Here is a 23328-nt window from a genome sequence, read left to right as displayed (position 1 = left end):
TCATATTTCCCACCCACCATACGTGAATGGAACTGGAAAAAACTCTAATAACTGGTACAGTGGGATGTACCCTCTGCCATGCACTTCACAGTGGTTTGCACTATATAGATGTAGATGTAAATATGGATGTGTAACTTAGATAAGGTATTCACATTTCACATGAATAGTTTGTGCTGGGATCCAGTGAGGGTTATGCCATACTATGTATCCTCAAAAGCATCTAACTCAATCCTTAGTATAGATAAGCATCAGGCAGTCTAAATGAACATTGAATAATCAGAGCTAATCATGGTGATGTAGGTGATCAGGAATGGTACCACAATCACACAAAAAGGAAGAGCTCAACTTTGTCTCCTTAATTGCAATATATTCTATTTTGTATTTATTTATTTCTTATTCCAGTGATACATGAAGTGACAGTATCACAGAATATGAAATGTGTCATACATCTATGGTAGCACATAAAAACAAAACAAAATGATTCCATATTACAGTAAATGGTAACTTAGGTTCTACTACAGAAAATCAATTTTGAGAGATAAATAAATATTACAAAATAATAAGTGTTACAGACAGTAAATATTGCAAAATATATGTTTACAATAAAGAATAGTTAGGATAACAAATGTAAATTTTTGCATATATTTGCTGTTAACAATACAAGAAATGCTAAACACTGTAGTACAGGAACTCCTCTATCATATAAAATGATCCTTGTAATTGGAACTACTTAAAGTTTTTTCAAACGAGAGCTAATCTTCTACCAAACACTTAATTCTTGAAGAGAGGACATTAAAAATCTTAAGGCAGTAAAATGGACTCCTTTCTGTACCATACCTATATTTACCTGTTCATAGTGGATATCATGTTTTCTTCTCATCTCATGACTATGTTACTTACTATTCAATTTAAAAATAGATTTTTCTTTCCTTATGAAACACATCAAAGAGAATATATATTGCACAGTGGATGCAAGGATTCCAAGTTTCTTAAAAATATTCCTGCATGTGGCTCTAGGATCGACTCCACACATGATCCTTATGGACTTTTTATTTTTATTTTTTTTATTTAATTTATTTATTTATTTATTTTGTGCACACAGTACTGTTTTAGCCAGTGACTGATTACCCCAAAATACAGTTCCATATGCCATAATGGCATGAAAATAACCATAATAGACTGAATTCATGGTTTCCATACATGTATAAGAAGAAACAATGCATAATGCATAAGTTACTGAACTCCATCTTTTGTGTAAATCCAGGATGTGGTTTGACCAATTCAGTTTGCTTTCAATATGCAAATCTAGGTAATTTGGGGTATCCACCCTAGTTATCACCTGGTCACCATTAATGTTAAATCAGTTCACTGTTTCACTTAAAACCTTATTTGCTGTTTCCTCAAGTTTATCTACTACATTATCAATAAGTGCTGTAGTATCATCAGCAAAAATGGTGAATCTGCAATATTTTGCACAGAGAGGCAGATCATTTACAAAGATTATAAAAAGTTAGGGGCCCAAAAATGAGCCTTGTGGCACTCCACATGTGATAGTCCCCCATTCTGAAGATATTGGGACTACATTTTGAATATCCACTACAACTTTCTGTTTCCTGTTTGTCAGGCAAGAGTCAAGCCATTTCCCTGATGAACCACTTTTACCGATATGTGCAGATTTTTGTAAAAGAATCTGGTGATTGACACAGCAAATGCTTTTGTTAGGTCACAAAAAATTCCAACCACCTTTAGTTTTTTGTTGATATATTCTAAGACCTTGCCAGCAATTGCTAATATTGCATCTTCTGTTGACAAACCTTTCTGAAATCCATACTGATTTTTGCAGAGGATACTTTGATCCATGAGATGCTTACCTATACTGGCATTAGTTTCTCTAAAACCTTTGAAAAACTTTTCAGTAGTGGCTAATAGATAGCAGCATCTGTCTTATCTCACTTCTTACATAAATAAGAGAGAAGGAAAGTTGCTACTCACCATATAGCGGAGATGCTGAGCTGCGATAGGCACAAGAAAAAGATTCACACAATCATAGCTTTCAGCCATTAAGGCCTTTTTCCGCAGTAGACACACATACTCACACGCACACACACACTCACACAAGGGCAACTTGCACACACATCTGCAGCCTCAGAGAGCTGAAACTACACTGTGAGCAGCAGCATCAGCGCATGATGGGAGTGGCGTCTGCGTGGGATTAAGGAGGAGGCTGGGGCAGGGAGGGGGAGGGATACTATGGTGAGAGTGGCAGATAGTGAAGTGGTGCAGTTTAGACAGAGTGTAGGAGAGAAGGTGTGGAGGGGGGAGGGGGTAAGTAGCGGAAAGGAGAGAAATAAAAATAAAAATAAAAGAAATTAAAAGACTGGGTGTGGTGGTGAAATGATGGCTGTGTAGTGCTGGAATGGGAACAAGGAGGGAGCCGGATGGGTGAGGACAGTGACTAATGAAGGTTGAGGACAGGAGGGTTATGGGAACATAGAACGTATTGCAGGGAAAGTTCCCACCTGCGCAATTCAGAAAAGCTGGTGTTAGTGGGAAGGATCCATGTGGCACAGGCTGTGAAGCAGTCATTGAGATGAGGGATATCATGTTTGGCAGCGTGTTCAGCTACAGGGTGGTCCACTTGTTTTTTGGCCACAGTTTGTCAGTGGCCATTCATGTGGACAGATAACTTGTTTGTTGTCATGTCTACATAGAATGCAGCACAGTGGTTGCAGCTTAGCTTGTAGATCACATGACTGGTTTCATTCAGTGATGCATCAAAAATGTAGCGATGGACTTTACTTACATGGCTGCAGCAGTATTTTAATAATTTGTTGGAAATATTGCAATTCCAGTAGAGTTTTGCTTTTGAGCGATTTAATAACTCTTTCAGTTTCTTGAACAGTGACTGTTGTTACCTTCATGTGTTGTACTTTGGCTTTCGAAAGATTGATGGCTTCATTCATGGAGCCTTGTAAACCTATTTTTTCTGTTACTGGTGAAATATATTTGTTTAATGTGTCTGCAACTATTTTTGGATTGCTAACAAGATGACCCTCACTATTTATTTGGGTATTTTCACTACAAACTGCATATTTCCTTGTTTCCTTCTTTACAAAATTCCAAATAGTTTTTACTCTATTGCTTGAGTAATCAATTTCTGTCTTCAAGCACTTGTTCTTTGCTGCTTGTATGGTCTTATTCTGAACTTTATTGTAGAGTTTATAATGCATACTCCTACTGGCGCCATTTGATCTCTTGACTGCCGCATATAGTTCTCTTCTTGTTTTGCAAGAAATTTTGATGCTTTTAGTAGTCCCAGATTTGTTTCCATATTTTAACAGGTCTTCCCTTGCTGACTTTTTTTGGAAATATTTCTTCAAAAAGTCATCTAACTTCGTGTAAAAAATATTAAAGTTTGAGTTAATATCAATTGCATCATACACAGGAGATCAATCCATTAGCTGTAATAGCTAATTAAAGCTTTCAATGATGTGTTCATGTATAATTCTAAAGTTTCTCCAAATGAAATTTTCTTTCATTTGTACATTTATTTGGTGTAGGGTGAGGAATTGTCCTTCATGATCAGAGAGGCCATTTATAATATTTTTCACAGTTAAATTAGTGTAAATATCCTTATCTATAAATACATTATCTATTAAAGTGCTAGAACCAGCTGTGACACTAGTTGGAGTATCCACCTTTGGTACTAAGTCGTAACAGTGCATTAGATGTTCAAAGTCTGGTTTGTTTCTATTTTCTGTCAAAAAGTCCACATTGAAGTCTACCATTACAATGCTTGATTTAGTTTTCCTGCATAGGTGGGACAGAAGTGACTCTGTTTGTCTCAGGAATACATTCAGATTTCCAGCAGGTGCCCTGTAAATAGCCAGTACAATAACTGTTGTACTATATGTTGTTAACTCAATGCCACACATCTCAAATTGCTGTTCATAAAAGTATTTGCTTCAATCTAGAGATTTATACACTACATTGTTTTTTACTAATATTACAACTCCACATTTTCTCATAATAGATCAACAGTAATGTGCAGCTAAACTAAAGTTCTCAATTTGTGGCATGTGGATTCCACTCATAACATGATGTTCTGAGAAACACAGTATATCGGGCTCACTTTCATACTTGTCTTTTAAATTTATTAACAACTGGTCTATTTTATTCTTGAGACTACATATATTTTGGTGGAATAAAGACAATGTTTGATTTTTGCTTACCCCTGCATTCGCATGATGTTTGCTAGGAGTGGCTTTTTCCAATACACTAGTTGATATTATTGCTTGAGGTGTGGAGAACGTATATTGAAAACATCAGAGAAATGTTTCACACAATTTAAAATCCTTTTCTCTTGTGTTACTCACCAAAAAAATGCTGGGTTTGCTTTCTGTTGCTTGTAGGACAGGCAACAATTTCTGCTGGAAGTGTTGATATTTCAGCTGTTTGGTCCCACCACTGATGATTCTCTTGCTTTTGACGATGCTGATCTTCGCTGCTGAGACTGGTCCCATACTGGTACATCTAATTTTGCTGCTTGCTCTCTCTCTCTGTTCGCAATGATTTCATTTATAATTTTACACACAAAGTTTCTTCCTTCATAATTTAGATGCACTCCATGTTTGGTATGCTGGCATCTGTCCAATTTGCCTATATCAATGATACTACATTTTCCAAACAAAAAACAGTTTTGTTTTATTTTGATGTTAGTGTTTTGAATTTCTTTGTTGACACATGAGTGATACATTAGATCATATCTGTGTAGTAAACTTGCAACTATTGTATTTCCTTGTTTATTGTGTTCCAGGAACTTTTTTAGTTCCATTAGGCAGTTATTTCTTCATTTCTTGCAATATCATTTGCACCCATTGTACACACGATATAATCATTTTTTCCCAACATTTTATCATGTAAGTCGACAACAGTAATGTTTTTGTTGTTGCTTCTGGCTTCACAATAGCTGCTACATTGTATTTTTTGTTTTCTTTGGAAAATCTCATCATGTTTTTCCCATCTCTGTCCATTAAAAATGAAGAAAAATGAAATGTCGTGTGGCTAGGGCCTCCCGTCGGGTAGACCATTCGCCTGGTGCAGGTCTTTCGATTTGACGCCACTTCGGCGACCTGCGCGTCGATCCATTAAAAATAATACACTACTTTTGTGTTTGCACTGTTGTACAGTTTTGTTGATATTTCCTTTGTCATTCACCCCATTGCTATGTGCAGAAACGACATGCTCAGTTTCTCACCATCACTGTTTTCCTTAATGCTGAACTTACAGCCTGTATCACCATTCTGTTGATAAGGTTTGTTTAAAAGTTCATGTTCCCTTACCGATGTTAGGCCTAAATCTGCCTCTTCATTCATGGATTTGGAAAGTAACAGAAAACTAATGTTAATCACTGAAATTGGGAGGGAAATGTTCAAATGTTATCAAGTATCAATAAAAATAAAAGTTACAGTAGTGTAATAAAAAAATGGATGTTGAGGTTGAAATATCAACAGTTATGAAAATGATAGATTGTTACTCATTGTAAAGAAAACACAGTGAGTTGCAAACAAACACAATGAAAAGACTGTTACACACTGAGCTTTTAGCCAAAGCCTTATTCAGAAAAGAAGGTAAACCACACACACATTCACACAAGCAGACCCACCTCACGCACCCATGGCTGCTTTCTCTCGCCAGACTGCCAGATGTAATCAACATAGCCCCTATAATATTGAGATAAGTGAGGGAGATGAATGTTAGGGATGAGGAGCAACAGTAGAATATTATTGCATGTTACCTATGCAGCAGGCCATAGAATCTCACCGTGTTGTACCAACCGTGGCCGGTAGTTTTCTGCAAGGTCCTTTGTGGTCAACAGGGGTGGTGTGTATTGACTGTTCCAGTACACGTACAAAAGTGAGACAGAATAACCCTACTGGATCCTGTTTAGAAACTTAGTTCCAGCAATAAAACAACAGATCGTCATGGTAGGCACTTTTTTCTACTGAAACCATAAACATCTGTTCCTACAAAAAGGTTTGTCTGTCTCACCAGTAAATTCTAAGGGAACTCTCCAGATCTGTCAGGCTTCCATTACTCTTAACTGCCAACTAGTTCCCAGGAAAATATCTCTGCACTCCTAGTACTGTTCTTCAAACCAAGATGCTTCTCTAATGGATGCTGCTGTCATGGTGACTACCAATAATTACAGTTTGAAAAGCATTGCCAAAAAATTACTATTGTCCAAAATTTCTCCTGTACAGGGTGCATAATGTTAAGTAATTTCTGTCTCACTCTCATATTGAGTTTATGCATAAAACTAAGAGGAAGGTTCCTTTCTTTTTAATTTAATTTATAATTTAATTCACTAATGAAATAAATATAGTATGCCATGTTTCCTTATAAACAAGTCATCAGTCCAATTAGAAGTTTTAACCATACTTATGACACATACTGCAGCAATTCACTGTATTTTGTCTTTACTTTTTATCTAGATGTGTATTTATCAAGGATCATAAAGCCCCAGCATTTGATCCAAACCTTGAGTTTTATCAAAGTCAGCTTGCACTGGATCTATCAGTGAATGTGTATGAGAAAGGCTGTTGGGGCAGTTACCGGCATCTTCCCTTGAAGCCTCTAAAAACTGTGAAGACAGCTCATGCAATAAATGTAGTGAAGACTGTTGGAGATTTATCCAGTCTTGCATGGCAGCAGGGAACCTTAAATCCAGATAGGTATGATATTTCTAATATCTTTGCAATTGTCATATAATAAATTCTGTTTTTAAACTTTCAGTGAATTACACCATAAAAGAGAAGAAAGAAAGTTTGAGATTCAAGTATAGACATTTTTTGCAATATTGCCTCTGATGTTTTGTTGAAAGTAACATAGAAGCTTAGAAGTGAGTTCACTGTCTGTAAGCTCTTACTTTATTTTCTCAGTGCCCTAATTGAAACAGTCCATAACCCCCAGATTCAATATTATTTATTCTTGTTCACTCCTTTCCTTGCTTCTTTTAAAATGCAGCAGTGCAAGACATCACTATACAGACATTTGACATCAAAATAACAGATTTTGTGTGCACAGCCACAGAATGGAGTTCATGCCACTGTAAGCCTGAAATCAAATTGATCAGTCACTGTTCCACAATAATATGAAGATGCACAATACACCAGTTAAGAGAAGTGTTAAAAAATGTATAAATCTCTAAAAATATCCCCCATGTTGTAGCACAAGAAAAGACACGTGATAAAACTGTAAAATTGTAAGATGTAGTCCTATTCACTTTGTTATTGCTGTACAACCAACACAATTCACAATTTGGCTTTGTTATTGATGCCTCAGCTTTTATTTATATTGTGATGTGGTAGTTTTATTCAAATTTCACATTAATGTGTGTTTCAGGGATATTAATACTGATGAGATTGTTTTCATTTATTATTCTGCTCTCAACTTCCGTGACATAATGACAGCAACAGGTAGACTAGCATTTGATGTGGTGAATCCTGACAGATGTACACAGGTATGTAGTACTTTGAGCTTTAATGTTAATTTGACTACCACAGTTTTTTTTAAACTTACTTGAATATATACAACAGGACATAGTGAACTGTTTTACTCAGACAGCAGTATTTGATTTCCCCATTCTCTTGGCAAATGTTGTCAACCTGCACACGTGTTTGTAAATATTGTGGAATGTGATAGCTTGAATAGCTTCTCAGCATTTTACATATTCAGCTAACAACCTAAAACACAAGATGAAATAACCACAAATGTTTAACAAATATATCAGTGATAAGTAAATTGAAAATTTAGACATTGTCCAGCTCTGCATAAAGACAAAGAGAGAGAACCATATTTGTTGCCATAACTATTGCAGTTAATGTTTCTGTTACATTAAATCTGTATTTTTGTTAACACTGACAGGACTGTATTCAAGGTATTGAATTTTCTGGAAGAGACAAAAATGGTAGACGTGTTATGGGTATAGCAACAGGAGGAGGAGCCATGTCTACGATGATAAAAACGAACCCAAATTTTATTTGGCAAATACCAGACAACTGGACAATGGCAGATGGTGCTACAGTTCCTGCAGTTTATTTGACAGTAAGCTATGTCATTTTTCTCTTTTTTTGTTAGTTTTGCCATTGTTCTTATTTATATAAAAACACACACACACACACACCAATGCTTTCTCGTTTGGTGAGTTAAAGCATCTTTATTTTTCATATACATTTTCCCCACATGGATTGTTTCCCTCTTAAAAACAGAATTTGCCTGCAACCTAGATATCTTTTTTCTTTTTAAAGGAATTTGATTATTACTGAATGTACAGAATAAATCTTATAGTAATGTGTGAGTACTAAGGCATGTCACATAAATATTTATACTTCTGAATGCACAGAAAAGGAGACTTCATGCTGAAGTATTTGACACAGAACTTGATGAAGACTCTGGTTCAAGGCACTGTAATGACAGCCACAGTACAGGTGAACTAGTTTGTAACCTGACTGACCTCTGTTAAAGATCACTGGAGTCCTTAACCGACAAATCGACAGAATGTTAAAATCTAACACTCCTTCTTTTTTTGCCAACATGGAACAAGATAAATTAAACTTAGCCCCCTCCAGTACCATAATCCAGATTGTAACTGAGTCCTCAGGCAACGGAAGGTTTCCACCTTCAGTTTAGGTGATACCAGTAGCTGCTCGAAGATCCAAAGTACTGTTGTGTGACTGATAGAGTTTCCCATATACTCACTGTACACCATACTTGAGGGCACCATTTGACATGTTGTAAGCACATCCTAGTGTCAACTATAGGATCTGTCAATGATAGTGCCATGTTGGCAGCAGTGTGTTGAATGGTGGTACTGCAGCAGGTGAGGTGAGGAGGGAGGCGGTGATGGGTAGCTTGACCAAAAGTCTGAACTGCAGGGTTGACCCATTTTGATATCTGGAGATGAGGTCTCTGAGATGTTGGTGTCCATGTTGCCCACCAAGTATCTCTGCATGCTACAGGAGCAGCTAGTTGCACTGGAGAGTCTTCCTGATGTACAGGAGTGATGACCAATGGTAGCAGCAGTGGCAGTGCAGAAGTTCCACCTCTGTAGGTTCCCCTATGCCTGCTAAAGAATAATGGGTTCGGAAGGTTTGTGGATGAAGATGCCCTAGAGCATGGTGTAAGGTAATAGTGTGGAGGTAGAGAGGGAGGCTGGCCCCAGTCTGGTGGATAGCTTATGTTACTGGGGCAAAGTTGATTGGCATGCTTTTGTATGTTCACATCAGTGGCATCTACTTCACAAAGCATATTATCATAGGTGGTGGTAATTGTGGCCACACTGAGGAGTCCAAAGATAGTGTGGGTGAGCTGACAACCTATCAGTCATTGTGATTTGATAAGAATAAAGGAATCTCACTTAAGGTGTCCGTTTATTGTGCGACTTTTTTAAATTCTTGTTTGAAGATATATGGAAAGCATTCTGCTTCACCATCTGAGGTTGTGTGGAATGGGGTTGTGACCAGTGCAAATAGAAGGGAATTCAGCAAAGGTACCTCCTAGGTAATTTCCTTTTTCAATAGCAATAATAACTTTGTCAAGGTGTCTACTGTTCATGAAATCTGTAAGAGACTTGTACGTCCACATGTTGTTGAGGAAAGGTATGACAAAATTCATGTCAATGTACTCCGACTAATCGTGTTGACCAGGCAGCATAGCAGGGTGGATGGAGCAGGTCACATATTTATTTTATTTCATTTATTTATTTATTTATGTCTTGTTCTGGTGATCCATGTTGTGACAGTATCACAGAATATGGAATGTGTCAGAGATCTATGGTAGCACATAAAAACAAAACAAAATGATTCCATATTACAGTAAACGGTAACTTAGATTCGACTGCAGAAAATCAATTTTGAGAGATAAATAAATATTACAAAATAATAAGTGTTATAGACAATTGCTAAATATATGTTTACAATAAAGAATATTCAGGATTACAAATGTAGATTTGGGCACATATTTGCATTTAACAATAAAAGAAATGCTTAACATTGTAGTTCAGGAACTCTTCTATCGTATAAAATGATTCTTGTAATTGGAACTGCCTTAAAGATTTTTTAAACAAGAGCTCATCTTTTACCAGACACTTAATTCTTGAAGGGAGGGTGTTAAAAATCTTAAGCCAGTAAAATGGACTCCTTTCTGCACCATACTTAGATTTGCCTGCTCAAAGTGGATATCATGTTTTCTTCTCGTCTCATTACTATGATACTCACTATTCAGTTTAAAAATGGATTTTTCTTTCCTAATGAAGCAGTAGGATGGACTCCACACATGATCCTTATAGCTCTTTTTTGTGCACACAGCACTCTTTTAGCCAGTGACTAATTACCCAAAAATATAATTTCATATACCATAATGGCATGAAAATAACCATAATAGGCTGACTTCATCGTTTCCATACTTGTAGAAAAAGAAACAATGCGTAATCCGTAAGTTGCTGAATTCTATCTTTTGTGTAGATCCAGGATGTGGTTTTACCAATTCAGTTTGCTTTCAATAGGCAAACCTAGGTATTTTGAGGTATCCACCCTGGTCATCACCTGGTCACCTATTTTTACTACTATTTCCTCATCTTTGTATGTTGTGTGGAACTGAACATAGTTTGTTTCAGTGTAATTTAAAGAAAGGCCAATAATATTCAACCAGTTCACTGTTTCACTTAAAACCCTATTTGCTGTTTCCTCAAGTTTATCTACTACATTATCAATAAGTGGTGTAGTGTCACCAGCAAAAATGGTGAATCTACAATATTTTGCACAGAGAGGCAGATCATTTACAAAGATAATAAAGAGTGTGGGGCCCAGAAATGAGCCTTGGTGCACTCCACATGTGATATTACCCCATTATGAAGATAATGGGACTCCATTTTGACTATCCACTACAACTTTCTGTTTCCTGTGTGACAGCTACGAGTCAAACCATTTGCCTGATGAACAACTTATACCAAGATATGCAGCTTTTTTAAAAGAATCTGCGACTGACACAGTCAAACACTTTTGTTAGGTCACAAAAAATCCCAACCACCTTTAGTTTTTTGTTGACATATTCCAAGACTTTGCCAGCAATTACTAATATTGCATCTTCTGTTGACAAAAATTTCTGAAATACAAACTGACTTTCGCTGAGGATATTTTGATCCCTGAGATGCTCAACTATCGTGGCTTGCATTAGTTTCTCTAAAGCCTTTGAAAAACTTGTCAGTAGTGACATTGGCTAATAGTTGGCATCTGTCTTATCTTCCTTCTTATACAGCAGTTTTACAACTCTACACTTAAGCCTCTCAGGAAATATTCCTTGCTTAAGTGATGTCTCAAAAAAGTGACAGAGGAGTTTACTTACATGGCTGCAGCAGTATTTTTAAAATTTGTTAGAAATATTGTCAATCCCAGTAGAGTTTTTTTCATTTCAGAGATTTAACAATTCTTTCAATTTCTCGAGCAGTGAATGTTGTTACCTTCACATGTACTGAGCTAGGTACTCTGGCTTTCAAAAGATTGATGGCTTGAATCATGAAGCCTTGTAAACCTAGTTTTTCTATTACTGTTAAAAATGTTTGTTTAATGTGTCTGCAACTATTTCTGGATTGCTAACGAGATGAAACTCACTTATTATTTGGGTTTTTTCACTACTCAGTCCATATTTCCTTGTTTCCTTCATACAAAATTCCAAATAGTTTTTACTCTATTGCTTGAGTAATCAATTTCTGTCTTCAAGCACATATTCTTTGTTGCTTGTGTGGTCTTATTCAGAACTTTATTGTAGAGTTTATAGTGCATACTCCTACTGGGATCATTTGATCTCTTGACTGCTGCATGTAGTTCTTTTCTTGTTTTACAAGAAATTTTGATGCTTTTAGTAATCTCAGGTTTGTTTCCATATTTTATCAGGTTTTCTCTCACTAATTTTTTTTGGAAATATTTCTTCAAAAAGACATGTAACTTCATTGTAAAAAATATTAAATTTTGAGTTAACATCAACTCCAGCATACACAGGAGACCAATCCACTAGCTGCAATTGCTGATTAAAGCTTTCAGTGGTGTGTTCATGTATAATCCTGAAGTTTTCCCAAATGAAATTTTCTTTCCTTTGTACATTTATTTGGTTTAAAGTGAGGAATTGCCCTTCGTGATCAGAGAGAGGCCATTTATATTTTTCACAGTTAAATTAGTGTAAATATCCTTATCTACAAATACATTTTCTATTAAAGTGCTAGAACCAGCTGTGACTCTAGATGGAGTATCCACCTCTGGTACTAAGTTGTAACAGTGCATTAGATGTTCGAAGTCTGGTTTGTTTCTATTTTCTGTTAAAAAAAGTCCACATTGAAGTCTACCATTACAGTGCTTCATTTAGTTTTCCTACATAGGTGGGACTGAAGTGATTCTGTTTGTCTCAGGAATACATTCAGATTTCCAGCAGGTGCCCTGTAAATAGCCAGTACAATAACTGTTGCACTATCTGCTGTTAACTCAGTGCCACACACATCAAAATTCTATTCATCACCATATTTGCTCAAATCTAGAGACTTATACACTACATTGTTTTTTTACAAATATTGCAACTCCACCTTTTCTCATAATAGATCTTCAGTATTGTGCAGCTAAACTAAAGTTTTCAATTTGTAGCATGTGAATTTCACTCATAACATGATGTTCTCTTATGAGTGGCTTTTTTCAGTACACTAGTTAATATTATTGCTTGAGGTGTGGAAGAGGTGTATTGAACATACGACAGAGATGTTTTATGCATTGAATCCTCTTCTCTCATGTTACTCACCATAAAAAAATGCTGGGTTTGCTTTGTGTTGTATGTAGGATGGGCAATAGTTTCTGCTGCATGTGTTGATGTTTCAGCTGTTAGTCCTGCCACTGATGATTCTCCTGCTTTTGACGATGCTGCTCTTCACTGCTGAGACTGGTCCCATTCCTGTACATGGAATTTTGCTGTTCTCTCTCTCCCTGTTCGCAATGATTTCATTTGTTATTTTACACACAAAGCTTTTTCCTTCATAATTTAGATGCGTACCATGTTTGGTATGCTGATACCTGTCCAATTTTCCTATATCAAGGACGCTATATTTTCCAAACAAAGAACACATTTGTTTTATTTTAATGTTAGTTTTTCGAATTTCTTTGCTGACACATGTGTGATACATTAGGTCATATCTGTTTAGTAAATTTGCAACTATTGTATTTCATTGTTTATTGTGTTTCAGGAACTTTTTTAGTTCCATTAGGCAGTTATTTGCTTTGTTTTTTGCAATCATTTGCACCCACTATACACTTGACATAGTCATTTTTTCCTGACATTTTATCATGTAATTCAACACCAATAATGTTTTTTGTTGTTGTGCCTGGCTTCACTCTTTGAAAAGTCTCATGTTTTTCACAAGACTGTCTGTTATAAATAATACACTACTTTCATGTTTGTACTGTTGTACGTTTTTGTATATATTGCCTTTCTCATTCATCCCATTACTTCATGCAGTAGATGGCATGCTCAATTTCTCAGTGTCACTGTTTACCTTAATTCTGAACTTAAATCTGCATCACCATTCTGTTGGTAAGGTTTATTCAAAAGTTCATGTTCCCTTAGCAATGTCAGGCCTAAATTCACCTCTTCACTCACAGAAAGAACATGAAATTTGTTTTCAACTGGCAAATGTTTGTGTTTTCACCCCCTGTTCATGTTTCAGTATTTACATCTCTGTTTTTACATGGTATTTTTGTCCACTTGTTAGAGTTATTTTGGGGAAGAGAAATGGACTTTTGTTTGACTAAAGGCTCACTTATTTCTTTTCGAAATTTAGACATCTCACTACTCAATACACTGGTGATTTGCTGAAGGCTAGAAGTATGCTCATTTAGCTTCATAATTTCGTCCCTACAATTTACACACACTGTATTTTTACCAACATTATTTTCATTTTTCGCAAGAACACCACTCACTTGTACACACGTCTCTGCCATCTTGACCTGAATCATAGGTGACTGCTGTACATTTGACATCTCTGTTGGTTCAGATAGTGGCCATGATGATGTGCCATCACTTTCAGGCAAGTGATGCCTCACTTGTCTGCATAAAGCAAGGAGGTAGGTGTGCAGTGGGCTAACTGTTGGCAGTGCTGTACTTTGTGAAGTTGTGGATTGTCATCAGTTGCCATTCCTGCAGTCTCTCCATTAATGGAAAACCCTGTACAGTTTTGATAAGGATACTGTCAGTTGTATTGTGACTGATCTGTGTTAACAGCAGTTCCTTGATACTGATGAAATTTCTGCTTCTCTCTTCTTGAAACTGATTGGTCTAGTAACCTGAGTGTTAAATAACTGACACGTCACCATTGCGATAGAGTTGGAAACTTTTCCCTTTTATTACCTTCAAAAAACATTATCCATTGTGATGATCAGCTCTTTTATGGAATTTGTATATAGTTCACACACTAGAGACTATCAGCAAATTTTAACAGTGTTAAAATATTTAGTCTCCAATTTCAACGTCAAACTTAGCAGCTGTTTCTCTGTACATCTTAAATGTCCATAAACAACAATTTAAATGATTGTTGCCAATTATTAATTGTTTGGCGAGTGAATCACTGAAGTTTTACAAAATAATTTGGCATGGAGATGTTAATGAACTAAATCCTAACCATAGATCCACTAAAACATTAGAACATAGATGTTTGCATGTTCGTACCTGAACAAGGACTCTTTCACATTACATTTTAATTTATAACAGGGAAAAGATCATAATTAGGGGTGATGCAGTTATAGTGAGCCAACTAGTAACGTGGTTTAATTATGTGCTAGATAACTGGAAAAAGGAAGTAGTTACATGGACTCCATTGTCAATACCATGTATACCCCCATGGGGAGTTTTCTATGTTGAGTTATTAGATAACTAATATGTTCTCAGAGATCAAGTGGACATTGTTGTAATCACCAAAACCAGGGCTATTAAACTAGGTAAGCACATCTTAGAAGTAAGCACTCTTTAAGAATGGAACTTTCTAGATTATGAAAATTTTAATTATGATTATCTTTTGAAACAAGACCTTTTTGGAAAAAGTAAGAAGTTTACTGGTCACGGGAACTGTGAGGCTTTCAAATGAGGTAGGTCAATACATTTAATGTTATTATTCCAATTCTGCATGGTTTCTTAGAGTCCTGAATCTGATATATCTGTTCACACAAATCGTCTCCAAGTGAGATTATTATATTATTGTCATCCGTAATTGAGAAATTAACTATTGAGTAAAAGAAATTGATAATCTATGCTTAAATACGAAAGTAACTTTTTACATTGTGATCATGTATGTATCATTCAGGAAACGAGATGGAAATAAGGAAAAAGATGTTATTTTGGGAATGGAATAAGAACAAGTGGATGGTTCAAGATGCTCTGATGCACATGCTGAAAGTACGTGGGTTCCACAGTATCAAATGTTGGTCCAGGGTTCATGGGTAGATAGGAGAGCGCATCTGGATGTGTGTGCTGAGACAGTGGCTGGTAATGAATGTCACAGTCGTGCTTACTTAGAAAAAGGGACTAGTGTTGAAGTCATTGGGCTGTTTTATTGGGCTGCTTGGATTTAGGTCATAATAGAGCAAGGAGCTTTCATATAAGAAGGTGTAGAATTCTGAAGAAGGTATAGAGTCCCAAAAATAATGTTTCAAAGCAACTTTCTCAATCTTAATTCTTTGTGAACACAACCAACAATATAGTAATTCAGAGTGTGAATCTGCATTGGATTTATAGTTCTGACTGACAGCTCAGAATCATAACATTCATTTATCTTATAAAGTCTGTATACAGCCATTGTTTGAGTTCATCATTTCCTCCTATGATGACCCATTTCTCCAACTTAGGTCAGCAATATATGGAGCATAAATATCACACCTGTGCAGATACTTCCTCATGCAAAGTTATTGTGGTGGCCATCCCACCTTGAACACAAATGTCATCCCTAGACATGGCCCATCACAAGAAAATAAATAATAAGCTCATACAGTATTTGTGCTCCTACATATAATAATTTATTATATTGTTTTATCATTTGTATTATTTATTGAAAAGGTAAATTTAAAGCTACATATCACTCTTCTGAAGTGATGTGTTACACTACTTTTTCCCCCACTCACAGTAATGATCTCATGACAGAATCATTTACTGTGCTTTAGTCAGATGTTAATTTCTTCAAATAAGTAATGGCTTGAACAATTACAGTCAACCACACACACAAAACTTTCTACCTACTGTTATCTTAGAAGATAATGTTTTCATTTCAGGACTGTAGTATTAGGATTGTTGCTTTCTCTCTGTTTTTCTTACTACAGCTAAAAATCAGTGATCATTGTTCGGTCATCATGAAGTATAGTGCTTTTAAATGTGTGCATAATGTTGTCTTAACATAGGTTACATACCAATTTAATGCTTACTGCCAAGTACTTATTTTACGTACATTTGTATTTAATATCACTTCATCTCCATAACCTTTTCCCCTCCAAGCAACTGCAACACAGTTTTAATAATGCTCTTTTCAAAACACAGTTATAAGATATATTTTTTAAAACTTGTAGCTTTTATGGTGCACCTCCATGGCTCAATGTTCATTGTGTCTGGCTACTACACAAAGGACATGAATTCCATTTCTGGTAATGCCAGGGATTTTTTCTTGGTTGAAGGTCTGGACCAGGATGCACTTAGCCTCATGAAGCCAGTTGAGGAGCTACTTAGGTAAGAAGTAGCAGCACCTTTTTCAAGAAATCTGACAATGACCAGGAGAGCAGGAGGTTTAGGATTGGGAGTTTCATTGGAATAGGGATTGATAAGGATATTCTGTAGGTGTGTTGCATGGTGGAACACTAGTTTAGGTGTTGTGGGTAGGATTTTTGGTAGGAACACCTCATCTTAGGGCATGATGAGAGATAGATAGAGCTCTGGTGGAGGATGTGGTTGAGCTTTTCAAGGCCATGGTGGCACTGGGTGGCCAGAGGGGTGCTGGTTAACAGGTTTACTTGTGTCAGAGGAGCAGCTGGCATGGGAAATTTGTTTATCAATAAGCTGGATAGGACAGTGTCTGCCAGTAAAGGCTCTGGTAAAGTTATCGGTATGTTTCAACAACTCCTGCTTTCCATTGCAGATGTGACATTCACAGATGGTGAGGCTGTAAGAAAGAGACTTCTTGATGTGAAATGGATAAAAGTTGTCAGAGTGGAGGTACAGTTGGAGGGTGGTGTGCTTGATAGGGTTGGATGTATTTATGGAGTTATATGAATGGAGCAGATCAACATCCAGATAGTTGGCTTGATGGGTTGTGAAGGAACTAGTGAAGAAAATTTTAGAATACCTCTTGAGGTTATGGAAGAAGAGCAAAGCCTTTCCTTTCTATGAGTCAAGGTCATGAAAATGTCATCAGTGAATCTGAACCAGACAAAAAGTTTTAGGTGTTGACTGGATAGGAAAGATTCCTCCAGATGACACATAAATAAATTGCTATAGAATGATGCCATGTAAATACCCATGGCAGTACTGCAGATCTGTTCACAGATATGGTCTTCAAAAGTGAATAATTGTAGCTCAGGATGTGGTTGACTGGGAGGGTTAGGAATGAGGTGGTGGGTTTGGTATCAGGATGATCTTGGGAAGGTAATGTGCAATGACTGTAAAATGGTGGAAAAGCTGTGAAGAAAGTGAGCAGTGTCTTGAATATCGCTTGGAAGGTTACAAACAGTAGTCTGGAGGTGTTGGTCAACAAAGACAGAGTTTCATTCAGTGGAAGCACTGTATTTGACTTGTTTCCAGTACAAAAATCTTTGATTTGTAATTGTGCATTATGAGATGAATAAACTACACATCCAGCCTCAAAGAGATGATCAATAGGGAGAGCGATGGGGTTGGGTTTGTCGAAATCAGGGTGAAGGTAAAAGGTAGAAGAGTGGTGGGTTCCTGGTGTGAAGAGGGAGACGTTTTCTGGTGTCTGGTTATGAGGTGCTCCTAAGGTCTTGAGGAGCTGCCTGAGATCATGTTTGACTCTTGGGATGGAATTGTGGTTGAAGGTTTGTACGCTTTGGAAAGTTGGCGTAGATCATCAGTGACATAGTCTCAATGATTCATGACCACTGTAGATAAGCCTTTGTCTGTGGGAGGGATGATATGGTCTGGATTGTGTTTCAGGTTTTGGATAGCAATGCCCACAGATGTGGTGCTGGACTCATAAGGAGGGACTTATGAAAGGAAGTTGTAGCCAGGGTAGAAGTGAGGAATATCTGAAAAATTACCAAGGCGTGACTGGGTGGAATAGGAGGAGGATCACAGTTAGAGGGATGCCAGAACTGTTTTAAATAATGTTCTATTTGCGGTTTTGATTGGCTATTGTCAGTGAGGTATTTGGGGGAAGAAGATTTTTCCACTGCAAAGAATGAGTAAAGGATACTCAGTTAATCACATTTAAGTGCCTGGCAGAGGGTTCATTGAACCACCTTTAAAATAATTCGTTATTACTTCACTCTTAAACAGTGCATGTAAAAAACAAACACCTACACAATGTGATCAAAAGCATCTGGACACCTGACTGAAAATGACTTACAAGTTCGTCGCGCCCTCCATTGATAATGCTGGAATCCTACTTGGTGTTGGCCCACCCTTAGCCTCGATGACAGCTTCCACTCTCGCAGGCATACTTTCAATCAGATGCTGGACAGTTTCTTCGGGAATACAGCCCATTCCTCATGGAGTGCTGCACTGAAGAGAGGGATCGATGTTGGTCGGTAAGGCCTGGCATGAAGTCAGCGTTCCAAAACATCCCAGAGGTGTTCTGTAGGATTCAGGTCAGGACTCCGTGCAGGCCAGTCCATTACAGGGGTGTTATTGTTGTATAACCACTTTACCACAGGCCATGCATTATGAATAGGTGCTCGATCATGTTGAAAGATGCAATTGGCATCCCCAACTTGCTCTTCAACAGTGGGAAGCAGGAAGGTGCTTAAAACATCATTGTGGGCCTGTGCTGTGATAGTGCAATGCAAAACAACAAGGGGTGCAGGCCCCTTCTATGAAAAACATGAACACACCATAACACCACTGCCTCCAAATTTTACTGTTGGTACTACAAACACTGGCAGATGACGTTCACCATGCATTCGCCATACTCACACCCTGCCATCGGATTGCCACATTGTGAACTGTGATTCATCACTCCACACAACATTTTTCCACTGTTCAGTCACCCAATGTTAATGCTTCTTACACCAAGCGAGGCATCATTTGGCATTTACAGGCATGATGTGTGGCTTATGAGCAGCCGCTCGACCTTGAAATCCAAGTTTCTCACCTCCCACCTAACTGTCATAGTACTTGCAGTGGATCCTGATGCAGTATGGAGTGCTTGTGTGATGGTCTGGATAGATGTCAGCCTATTACACATTATGACCCTCTTCAACTGTTGGCGGTCCCTGTCAGTCAACAGACGAGGTTGGCCTGTATGCTTCTTTTGTTCTGTACGTGTCCCTTCACATTTCCACTTCACTATCAGTGTTCTGCCAATAAAACACATTCTTTGGTTCACCTTCCCTAAATCTTTTCTATGGATTTATCCAATTTAAGTTGTTTGTAATTGTAATTCCTAGTTATTTAATTGAATTTATGGATTTTGGATTTGATTGATTTATCAGTAACTGAAATTTAACAGATTCCTTTTAGAAATCATGTGGATGACCTTACATTTTTCATTATTTGGGATCAATTTCCAATTTTCACACCATACAGATATCTTTTCTAAATCCTTTTGCAATCTTTTTGAACTTATAATGAATTTACTGGATCATAAATGACAGTGTCATCTGCAAACACCCTAATATGGCTGCTCCGATTGTCTCCTAAATCATATGTATAGATAACACTACCTTAGGGAACACCAGAAATCACTTCTGTTTTACTTGATGACTTTCCATCAGTTACAATGAACTGTGACATCTCTGAAACAAAATCATGAATCCAGTCACATAACTGAGGTGATATTCTATAAGCATGGAATTTGATTACAAGCCACTCATGGGGTATGATTTCAAAAGCCTCCTGGGACTCTAGACATATGTAATCAGTTTGAAATCCCTTGTTGAGAGCACTCAACACTTTGTGTGAGTAAAGAGCTAGTTATGTTTCACAAGAACTAGGTTTTGTAAATCCATATTGACTTTGTGTCAGTAGGCCATTCTCTTTGAGGTAATTCATAGTGTTTGAACACAATACCTGTTCCAGAATTCTGCTGCGTATTGGTGTTAATGGTATGGGCCTGTAATTTAGTGGATTACCCCTTTTGCTTTTCTTGAATGTTGGTGTGACTTGTGCAACCATACAATCTTTGGGCATGGATCTTCCATCGAACAAGCTGTTGTATATGATTATTAAGTATGAAGCTATTGCATCAGCATACTCTGAAAGGAAGGTAATTGGGATACAGTCTGGATTGCATACCTACTTCTAAGTTACTCATGTTGGCAGCTGTGCTTGATTCAAATTCTGGAATATTACCTATATTGTCTTTGGTGAAGGAATTTCAGAAGGCATTGAGTTTGTGTTCCTGCTAGCGTACTTAACTATGACCAGAATATCTTTGGATTTTCTGCCAGGTTTTGAGACAAAGTTTCATTGTGGGAGCAGTTATAAGTGTATCTCACTGAAGTCCGCACTAAATTTCGATCTTCTGTAAAAAATTTCTGTCTTGGGGATTTTGCATTCATTTAAATTTGGCATGCTTTTGCCACTGATTCTGCAACAGTGTTCTAACCTGTGTTGTGTACCATGAGGGATCAACTCTGTATTTTGTATAAATCTCTCAATTGCTGTTAATACTATTTCTTTGAATTTGAGCCACATCTGGTCTGCTCTTACATTGTTAATTTGGAAGATTGTCTCTCAGGAAGGCATTAAGCATATTTTTATCTGCTTCTTTGAACACATATATGAACAGATATATTTTTTAATTATTTTTGGAGAATTTGAGAGGCACAATATTCAGTTTTGGCATGACAACCCCGTGTTCTTTAATCCTTGCATCTGATTTTATGGTTGTTATTAGCTCAGGATTATTTGTTGCTTAGAGATAAACTGTGTTTTCACAAGCATTTACTGTTTGAGTGGGCTCATGAAATAATTACTCAAAATTATTTTGAGAGAACCTGTTTAGCACAATTTTGAATGATGTTTTATGTGTACCTCTGCATTTAAACATGTACTTTCGCTAACATATTGAGAGTAAATTGAAGTCACCACCAACTATAATTTATGAGTTGGATACATGTTTGAAATTAGATTGAAATTTTCTTTGAAACTTTCAGCAATTGTATCATCTGAGTCAGGAGATCAGTAAAAGGATCAAATCATTATTTTGTTCTAGCTGCCAAGAATGACCTCTACCCATACTGACTTTATAAGTCCAGCATGATTGAAATTAGGCTTGAGACTAAAGGTTAGGCCTTTAGAAAGTAGTGACTTCTGCACGGGTCAAAGTTTGATCCATTGTGGAATTTCCATTATTGTTGTGCAGTGCTGATTCAGCTCTCTTCCTTTCAATACACTTTGCCTTTATTACTGTCTCTTTATTCTTTATTCCTTAATATTTCCATACATCGTTCTTCTCTATGTAAAACACACACCATGCCTCGCTCTGTCATGCAATTGATGGACCACCACACTCAATAGTGCTGTGCTATAACTCCATACTCCTCTAGTGACAATACCTTTTCAAACATTTCATTTCAGTGTGGTTTTTAAGATATCCTATTCATGCTGCCCAACTTGACTGTTAGCACATTGCATGTGTTTATTTAGAATCTCATTATAGATTGTACATCTTCATTTACAATTCACCACAATGAAGCACAACACTTTTAGAACTGAAAATAAGTATTTTATTTCTGACAGCAGCATACAGTCAGAACAGAACTGATCACCTGGATGGAGAGTGAAGCTATTAATCCAGACACAAATTATTGGAGAATGCTAGATTTATACAAAAATGAAATATTTCATAATATACAAATGTTACAAACACGAGATATTTCAAGAAGCTTCCAGAAATCGTAAATACAAAATAACAAATTATTGCCAGCTTGAAATGGCAACACGCAGCATACCAGCCAGCATTGCTAACCATCATGCAACACTGCATGCAGTGCATTTTGTTGCATGGAGAAACCATGACCTGCCCTTTCAAAAGTTACCATTGGAGACAACTGCAGCAGCATGGATCTAGATCTTGTCAGTGGGCCTCTGGATGGTGATGCTGATGGATCATCATGTTCTGGTCATGATGTTACATCCTCTTCACTATGATGAACATAAAAGGTAGACCCTCCCCATGAAAGCTTCACAATCATCAGGTGGGTCTTCAGTTTCCTCGAACCTCCCATTGTCATTCTGTGTGCGTGGAGTGTAGTAGGGCTTTGTACAACTCTGCTCTTTGTCTTCTTGATGAAGGGTCAAAATTATAAAGGAGAGGCTGCAGAAATTAGAATAAACAGCAGTAGTTTTAATAGAGACCAGGGAACACACTTTTCAGGATTGTGGGTAGGCTCTGCTATCACATTTATATAAGCACAACTCCCTGCCAGCCCTAGCTGTCCATAATTTTAACTCCTGATGACAATGTCAGAGACAGTGATTGAAGGCTTGGGTTTTTCTTCTAAGTGATACCGAGAAGATTTTAGTCAGTTGTAATCCTTGACTTCATATGTCATGTCTGACAAACAATGATACAACCTAAAGTAACACTTAAGTAACTTTTCTGGTCGCCCTACTTTCTGCAAAGGTCTAAAAGATCTATACCGAGTCACCCGACCTGTACCTTACTGGCTTTACAGCACTCTTTGTATTTCTTGTGGATGTCCAGGGTCAGCATGTGGTTGAACTGTTTTGTTTTGTCAGTCCTGGTGATGAAGTGTTTCACATAGTCATCCTGGGTATCATCCGGTTGAAATGATAACAATATATCCATTGTTGTTTCAGCCTCATGACTGTTGAGAAGAAAGAACTGTGTGAAGCCTGTGATGTCAGGCTTCACTGTATTTCATGCAAATGTCACAGTGGGCAGTATTCTATTTCAATCTCTCTGTTCAGTATCAGAGTACATCTTCATAAAGCATACTGTGAGGCCGTTCATCAGTATGATTGCAGAAGCTATTGAAAAAAAAGAAAAAAAGAAAAAAAAATCACTGGTAACTGCCTTAACAGATATGGTGGCCTACAGCTCAGTATGGGATCCAGCAG

At 37.2% G+C, this 23328-nt stretch overlaps 1 protein-coding gene across 1 annotated transcript in view; it reads left to right on the top strand.

Annotated features, from left to right (window-relative positions):
- Positions 1 to 23328, top strand: part of LOC124711917 (fatty acid synthase-like) — a 436120-nt gene that overhangs the window by 244580 nt on the left and 168212 nt on the right. The window contains exons 23-25 of the mRNA XM_047242172.1: positions 6495 to 6734; positions 7405 to 7522; positions 7927 to 8106. Of these exons, the coding sequence (XP_047098128.1) occupies positions 6495 to 6734; positions 7405 to 7522; positions 7927 to 8106 (538 nt within the window). The remainder of the gene's footprint in view (positions 1 to 6494; positions 6735 to 7404; positions 7523 to 7926; positions 8107 to 23328) is intronic.

Source organism: Schistocerca piceifrons, chromosome 8 (assembly GCF_021461385.2).
Source record: "Schistocerca piceifrons isolate TAMUIC-IGC-003096 chromosome 8, iqSchPice1.1, whole genome shotgun sequence".
Taxonomy (NCBI): Eukaryota; Metazoa; Arthropoda; class Insecta; order Orthoptera; family Acrididae; genus Schistocerca; species Schistocerca piceifrons.
Note: the sequence above shows the minus strand (reverse complement) of the source record. Positions and strands in the feature narration are given on the sequence as shown.